Raw genomic sequence first — 8,816 nt, 5'->3', positions numbered from 1 at the left:
AGCCATAGCCACTTACCGTAGTTTGTCTTTGTCTAATGGAAAAAATATTACAGCGGTGATTTCCTTTGTCAATGTTGGGATATATATCACGGTTGTAAGAAGCATTAGTTTGCATTATTTCACAATGCACTTCTCCAACATGTTTGACCAGCATTTCCAATACGTAATTCCCTACATGTTTTCCATTGTTGGGGGTGCTCATATTCTCGTGTTAGGAGAAAAAATATTTCCTATCATACTTTGATCATTCTGCAAAGCTTTTTTTGTTTTTTGTTTTTTGGGACTTTCCACAAAACATTTAAATTAGCAACTATGTACTTTAGTTATAGATAAATCCACCATATATCAACCTTAGGTTTCATCTCTATGCATATACATATAGATGAAGACAAGATATAGAACATCATGGAATCAACAGTGCATAAGATATACCAAAAGCCTTGTAATTCAGTGATGTTACCTACTCTTATGAGAACCGGGGTTTGAATTTCTCCTCATTGTTATAACTATTAAATTATCAAAAAAATAGCTGATATGATATCTCAAAATAAACAGTAAATAACAAGTTTTTTCCAAAAAAAAAAAAAAAAATAAATTATGAAGTGCAGATCAAATATCTTAAAAGTGTAGCAAATACATGGTGTGAACCAACACAATCTACACATTTTTTAGTTTCCCTCAAATAGGAATGATTTTTCAGTCGGGGAAGAAATAATCATACAGACCACTTCCAATTGAAGCTAATGAATCCCAGCAGTTGTTTGAGAGACTATCATTTGTGAAAGTTTGACCACTCTGCAGAAAAATCACTAGAAAGAAATCCATACTCAAGTAGACCAGCTCTATAAAACAGGTGCCACCAGTAGCATCACAAGCTAAGCTATTCCATCCAATAAGATGACAAATCATCATCACAATCTCATTAGATGATCCTTTTCTAAATTTTTAACTAGCACTCCAAAGTAATTTCCGAGTCATTGCTGGTGGGGCTAATCCTGGAATATCCCTGATGTCCTTGTTGTTTGGGTTCACGAGCTGAGACATAAAAATCAATAATTCATGAAAAAGAAAAATTAAACAAATTGAAAGAAATGGGCAATGCAGCGTTATACTGCCAGCTCTTTCACAAGCTAATGGCTTTTGACAGTTACATGAGACTGCAAAGACATGGAATGTTCTTGGTGATTAAGACACCAACTCACCATGCAAGGTTTAAGACATGTTGTTGATATGAATAATATAGAAGCTCCAGAAGGTTATCTCCCCCAAAAAATATAAACTTATCTTAAAGGCATTGAAATAGATACTTTCTGGACAATACAGTTATGAAAACAACCAAGCAATTCACCCTTGAACTCAAAATTATAAGCAACTTAAGTAGTTAATAAGTTCCAAAAAATCAGTAAGTTCCAACTTCTTTTTTTATTTTCACATAAATATGTATAAATTTTACTGGTTTTCAACTGAAGCCGATCTCCACCAATTTTATGATCAGTCTGTAGCATTCATCAAACTATATCCAACTGCAATAAGAAAATTCAAATTATTGTTTCCCTCTACAAATGTGGTGGACAAGAAATCAATTCAGAAGGAAAAGGAATTGAACTTCTCCTAAAGATGACATCAAGTTGCAATCTGTGCATTACCAACGAACATGAAAATCTGACAACAATTAGATTAACTCTTCTACACCCAAATGCACTGTGTTTGTCTTCTTCTTTTCTTTTTATTTAGTGGAGTTATTGTGATTTTTAAATGAAAAGGATATACTGAATTAGATTCTTTTACTTTTTAATTGGGTAAGCAAAAAATGACTTAGATTCACTACGATTAACTACACCATTTGGCATAATAAAAGTCTCTTCCTGCAGCTTTTAAGCAAATAAGGGTTAACCAAACAAGGTCAACCTGAGATCAGCTTGCTTATAAAAGCCCCAATTGAAGCATAAAAATAGGTTTGTCAATACTATATATATAGTTAGACACATTTAAAAACAATAGGCATGTGGGCCTCCACAGCCACAAAAAAAAAATTGTGGGGGTGGGGGTGGGGAAGGTTTAGTATTCACGACAATGAAGCCAGATATATATACTAAAGGGAAGTCATGGATTTGATTTCAATTTGTTATCAGATGGCAATAGCAGAATCAAATATTTAGATAATGAAAGATAATAATATTTTTTTTTATAGGTAAAAGGAAAACCATTCAAAAAGATAATAATATTACCTTAACAATAATGATGGCTATGACTCCAACGACAATAAGGAAGAGTAATGCCATAATACACTTATCAGTTGCAACCTAATGAAATAAACGAGGTAAGTAAAATACGTAACAACTAATAGTCAATATATGACAAGTACAGGAAGAAGATACTTATAGAGATTGACCTGCCTACCAAGTTCCTTCACAAGTTGAGAAGCTTTCTTGATCGAGAAATGGATAGAGTCCAGCTCATTAACAACCCGGCTCATTTGTTCAGTCTAAACATGAATATAATAGATTTCTTTAGTTCCATGGCAAGGAAATTTTTTGAAAGATTAAAGACAACACAAAAGAAAAATTGTAGAAGAGAGAGAGAGGGAAAGTTAAATTTGATATGACTTAATAAACTTCCATAGAATCCATTTTTTTTAATAGCTGAAAAATTACACACCTGAGCCTTGAGTGCTGCTGCAGCCTCTGTTCCAACATTGACAGTGTCTTGAACAGTCTACCACAAACAAGGAGATACAGAAATTATTTTCTTTTGCAATGATTCCATACTTTAAAAACAGTAAAACTAATTTTAGATTTTCTTACTCTTTTTTAGAGGCAGGGGGTGGGGATATGAAGTACATGAGTTAGTTTTAGTTAAGATTTTCCATAAATAAGACAGAGGAAACCATACTTTTAAATAGCCTATGAAACTTATCCATTTCCAACTTGCCAAAATAAATAAACTTATTTCATAACAAAATGATAATCAGAGATAATCCAACCTTTTTTGACCTCTCAATGGCTTGATCAGTCTCATCCATCATCCGATTTCCACTATCTACTAGCTGTTGATTTGTCATGTCTGCAGACATATAGCCACTGCGTCAGCATTAAATATACTTCATAATTGAGAAACATTTAACATATAAAGTACCTGAAGTAACATATATTGGTACGAAATATACCAAACAAAGGGCATGATTCCAGATTAAACTTAAAGGTATGCATTGGTTACTTTAGAAATGGCAATTTACAATTTCTGAACCATCAAAAAGGTATTTGATGTGTAATATTACTGTGACTTTGATTTTGTTTTTTTTTTTAATTATATGATAGATAACGTATACTGTGACTTTGATTTCACGATACCAATGAGAGTACGAGACTGACATTTTTATATTGTCATTTCTATCTTTACTTGTCATGTGTGTGTGCACAACACTCACTACATTACATCCAATGATATTCTCAAAGATAAAATAAAAGCCTTAACTATAAAATCATTGATATATCATCCAGCAAGATTAAAGCCATCAAATTGGCAAGTACTTAGGGAATTAAAGAGTTACTTGCAGCCATCAATGGTAACTCCATCTGTAATGCATATTACAATGAATCACTAAACTAGCCACCCAAACCAACTTCACTGTGAGGAATGTGAATCAGGCATCTTTTTCATTTGATACAGAAACTATTATAATTATTTCTATTAGACAAAATTCCACAACAAATCCAGAACCAGATAGAAAGGTGTTTATCAGGTATCCTTATTCATCCAAGCATTGCAACAAAAATGCATCAGCCATATGGTTTTGTGACTATTTAAACCTATAATTAACTCTTATTTTGGCATGAAAGGCTGCCAATAGTAGTAGACACATAATTGAAAATTAGCACATTAATGCGAAAGATGTACACTTACTTGATGCTAGCAAGACATTATCTTCGCCATATCCTTCCGTGCCCCCATCAAAGAGATCAATTCGCTTGTTTTCAAGATTGGATGCATATCTTTATCCCCAACAAATCGAAAATAAATCATAAGAAAAGAATTGGAAGCATTCAAGCAATATTCAGTGGTGCAAAAGATTTGATAACAAAATAAATGATGTCACTACAGTGACTACACACATGAGCCAATGAGTTTCAGATGAATGTCATACAAAATATGACTTTCTGACAAGTGTTAGACAAAAGTATCTTGACTCATCCAGATTAAGAAGCAACATTGACCAAAAGACAATCCAATATCTTTACTCATCCAATAAATACCCAACCGAAGATAACTAAGCCAAGTATTGGTCCCAACTAATTGGGGCCAGCTCCATCAATCCTTCATTATACAGGATCAGCACGTGTATCTTTTTCTCTATCCTACCATATTTAACTATATTTAATCTAACAGCACCCCATTCTATTTATCATTTCCTTCTTCGCTAATTGTACTGATGTTATTCTTTGCCTCTCTCTAACCCTTTTTGCTCCTTCAACATGATCAAATCACTCTTTCTTACTGGTGCATTAATTACGTCTTCATTACACAAGGTCTAGCCATTTTATGCTACTTCCCCTCATCTTGTTCAGGATAGGTGCAACCCTCAGGGCTGCCGCATCCGCACCGGACTCACGGCGACATGGTGACGCTCCTCCAACATGCCGATTCGCCCTTTTTTTCGATTCACGCCGATACGGGCTGATACTGGCGCCAATACCGGCCAATTCGGCTCCAATACTGGCCAAAATTGGCCGAAATTGGACGAAACCAGCCGAAATTTGCTGAAATCGGCCGAAACTAGCCGAAATACATGTTAAAAAAATAATAAAAATAAACTTGTGGGTTGTATTCTAATTTATGAATATCATGTTTTAGTTATTATCTACTATTACTCTTAAATTGCTATATATTTACAATTATATGGAAAAGCATGCTTAGCAATATATAAAAAATATATAAATAAAAATATTTTTAATAATTTTTAATCGCCGCACCCCGCCACACCCACACCCTACTTTTTCAAAAATTGCCGAGTCCCGCACCCGAATCCGAAAATGCACCCGTGCTTCATAGCTTTAAGCAGCAAAAATAATGTTTTTTCAAGAAATGATTGGCAACTTATATCATCTAATTGTAACTTTGAGGCATTTAACCAATTAACTATGGAGAGGTTAGCAGTGTGTATGGATTCTGCTATGAATATAAAACCCAAATTATGTGTCAGGTTTGAGAAAGCACAAAATTTAAGAAACTTAATGCATTGAAACATGATATATTGACAGTGAAATTAAAAAATATCTTTATTGTAAAACGATATAAGAAAAAATGTATGTCTCCAATTTGAATTGGCTTCTTTTATGCATTTAATTTTATTTGATAGAGGATAATACAGAAAAGTGATCATTTTAATGCTTGGTTTTCTATGATCTGGCACTCAATTTGGGACACAAAATGGTTTAGGACAAAGGGAGCAACAAAAATCATTAAAAAACCTAATAGTAAGAAAATAACAACACTAAAAATAGAGTTTATGACATGTGAGATTTATTGTAGGTGCCTAAAATTATCTTCTGCTGCTTTAAGAATTGAAATAATGGTAAATTCTGACAGATACTAACTTACTGCTTTTTAAGAGCAACATATGAATTCAACTCTTTGATCTGCATAAGTATGAACATCATTCAGTGCACTTGGAAAGAAAGATATAATCAACTGAATAATAAAAAAAAAAAGGAAAAAATCTATAGTATCTAAGGCTAAATAGAAATAAAGTTGACAACCAACCATTGACTGTTTTTTCTCATTCAGCATCTTGTTAGTGTCTGGATCATTTCTACTCTCCAAATCCTTGGCTTTTCTGTCAAACTCTTTGATAAGCCTGAAAAGACAAGACCAAATTATCTTTTGACTGGAAACTTAATAACTGACAAAAAAGGAAAACACTGGTTTTATATGGGTAGCTAAAACTCACACACGTGCATGGGATTAAACTCATGAGCTATCCTCCACCTCTTATTTAGGAAGGGAGGAGATGACATTTGATCCAAGGACCATTTGCAAAAGGAAAATGAGAACACACAAACAAAATACCAACAGCAGCAGCATTATATAAGACTACTTTCTAATAAGTTTTGGCTAGGCAATTAACCAACATATGCATCGCTGTTTGAACCTGCGACCTCACCTACCATCCCATACTCGTGGGAGGTGGAAGTGCCATTGGCAGATTGGCTTATACAAGACATTTATCTCAGATTGCCAGCCTTTTTCAGTCACAACTTTCAAGGTCAGTAGTAAAGTAGGACCTGTTCTTTGGGCAGAAACTAAACATCCAAGGTTATAGGCAAATTTTAAATCACATCTAGATCTTAACCCTGCACTAGTCCTGAAGCATATTATTTACTGATGTTTTATAGGATATTCATGGTATGGGGATTGGAAATGACATTTCAAATCTCAAGAATGCAAAACCTCTTAGAACCTTCATACTTATGGACTGGACGTTTTAATCTTGCAATCTGCTAATAAAATCAATGGTGACATGTAGCCATCTAGGTATAAGAAGATAAAGATGACATCTGCAATACTGCACAAACTAAGAGCTAGAGATTTAAACAGAAGAATCAAATTGAAATGTATTTTTACTTTTTTCGGATAAGTTATTTAAATTGGATATACCAAACCCTATTACAGATGACTTATGGTTGATTGAAATTGAAACATGAGCCTTAGTACTTTTCATTTAGGCAGTCAACCTTTTGGCATAACAAAATGAGAGCTACCCTTACCAACATTTGTGCAACCAAATAGCTAGAATGGGGTGTAGAGCCAGAGTCTATGTCCTATACTACATTACAAAACATCTATGTTTCAAAGTCAATGTCTCACTGTGAGCGGCAATGAATCTATAATTTATACAACAAACATAAGCAATATGCAATAGCCAACCTATTATAAAAGGCTAATTTAAATCAAAATCATATGCTGTAAACATTTAAACTCTTAATGCATATGATAGCACTTTATTGAGTTTAAATATCTTTCTAAGACAAATTAACACCAAAAAAAGGCTATGCATGGTATGTGACAACGACCCCATTATACAAGCACACAATGCATCAAGATTGGATCATGATCATAACGTCATCATCACAAGAGAGATGCACCACTTGCTTGGTGATTCCATATTGTAAATCCAAGGCACAAAATACATGGCTAAATGAGTTCTAGCCATCCAAGTCTCACAATGTGAAACCAAACTATGGAATTAAATCTAATAATTTCACACACACACACACACACAAACCATTCAATCACAATGTTCCCTTTTGTAAAACTATAGTAAAATAAAACCTCATAGTCCCAATGGTCCAAAACTTCATTTAACCATTGCCCCAAATCTTCAGAGGCCAAGAATCACATCCCTCTAAAATTGTTAGCATTACATTGACTACATTACTTTCCTTCCCATCACAAACAACCCCATCTTTGACTTAAATTCATAACACAAAAAACACACCACTTGATTTAACAAACTGCATCGTAGACTCGTAATAGAGATTTCAAATGCTGCTCATAAACATCATATACAATAACCTACTAATAACAATTATATATTGAAAGAGAGAGCGAAAAAGAAAGGGTCCATTGACAGATTACCTCTTACACTCGCGCATCTTTTCGGTGAGCTCTTCCAACTGCCTACTCTGCCTATTGGAGTCCTTAACCTTCTCCAACTTCTGAAACCCATTTCTGTCACATCACATTGCACCACACAATAATCATACTTTGCCATAACACCACACACACACACGCACAATTACCAAACAAGCTAACATTTTCATGCATAACTAAGACTAACATTATCTCTATAAATCCAATCACATTAAGCACCAAATCAAGCCTAGCAAAAAATAGCAAATTACAATGAAACAAACAAAAAGAAGATCGAATCGAAACCCTTACGATAATGCACGAAAAATATCGGAGATTTCACCGTGAATCTCCGCTAGCTCTTCGCTAACCGCAGAAAAAGGATCCATCTTCAAAATTTAACCCCGAATATCAATCTTTCTTCACAATGCCGAGCTATATACATACACAAATTTCGATCAAAAACCAGAATTTGAAGCAGAATTCGAAAAAACGAAATCAAACAAACGCAGGTTGTGAAGCTCGAATCAGATAGATCCAAACAAAACTGAAAATCAAAAATGTGAAATCCGAGCTGAAACCGAAACTGAAACTCAGATTCGTTGGCTTTTTGGATTTCGGATCGGATCCGAGACAATGTAGGAGGTACCAAAACCCGATGACAAGGCTGTTTTTTCTCAGTGTCCTCACGATCTGAATACAAATTTTACAACATTAAAAAAAAAAATCAAATAAATAAATAATAAAAAATTAATTTTTATTACAGTGAATATTTAAATTTTTTTTTTTCTAAAATGTATTTTTATTTTTAATTTTGGTTTTATTTAGGGGAGGTTTGTCATTTGTGTGGGTTTTGGCTCTAAAAATGCCAAAGGAGTGAGAGATGTTTTGGCCGTTTGAACCGCTAATTATGAATAGTAAGGGGACAAGGTGGGGCTCACTACTGTAGTGTGGTGGGGGCGTTTGTGACTGTTGGATTGGTGTACGAGGACTTTTTTTTGAACGGTTCCTGATGCGATTGGGAAGTTGATGAAGCAAGTTGATTCTTGGAGTGCATATTGTAGAGGACCTCAGCTACTTTTGTGAACTGAGATAGGGCCCAATGAATTCTTGTGGTCAATAGTGTGAAAGTCAAAGGAACTCAAGACGTGAAGACATTTTTCATGGTGGGTCCGAGGGAAAAGTGT

At 34.3% G+C, this 8,816-nt stretch overlaps 1 protein-coding gene across 2 annotated transcripts; it reads right to left on the bottom strand.

The window, feature by feature from the left end:
- Positions 1 to 577: 577 nt before the first annotated feature.
- Positions 578 to 8,371, bottom strand: LOC112008766 (novel plant SNARE 11). 2 transcript variants are annotated; one of them, XM_024041101.2, is made up of 10 exons: positions 7,942 to 8,358; positions 7,636 to 7,728; positions 5,761 to 5,854; positions 5,599 to 5,636; positions 3,904 to 3,992; positions 2,984 to 3,063; positions 2,659 to 2,715; positions 2,393 to 2,485; positions 2,229 to 2,303; positions 578 to 1,035 (listed from the first exon to the last, which is right to left on the bottom strand). In XM_024041101.2, the coding sequence occupies exons 1-10, from the start codon at positions 8,016 to 8,018 to the stop codon at positions 946 to 948; spliced, it is 786 nt and encodes a 261-aa protein (XP_023896869.1). In that variant the 5' UTR covers positions 8,019 to 8,358; the 3' UTR covers positions 578 to 945. The 2 variants fall into 2 exon arrangements, 1 of the variants encoding a protein (XP_023896869.1); XR_002882603.2 differs by having other exon boundaries at positions 987 to 1,035; positions 2,401 to 2,485; positions 7,942 to 8,371.
- Positions 8,372 to 8,816: the final 445 nt, after the last annotated feature.

This window comes from Quercus suber, unplaced genomic scaffold, assembly GCF_002906115.3.
Source record: "Quercus suber isolate HL8 unplaced genomic scaffold, Cork oak 2.0 scaffold_294, whole genome shotgun sequence".
In the NCBI taxonomy this organism is placed as follows: domain Eukaryota; kingdom Viridiplantae; phylum Streptophyta; class Magnoliopsida; order Fagales; family Fagaceae; genus Quercus; species Quercus suber.
The sequence above is the reverse complement of the archived record's forward strand: the minus strand, read 5'-3'. Positions and strand labels throughout refer to the sequence as shown.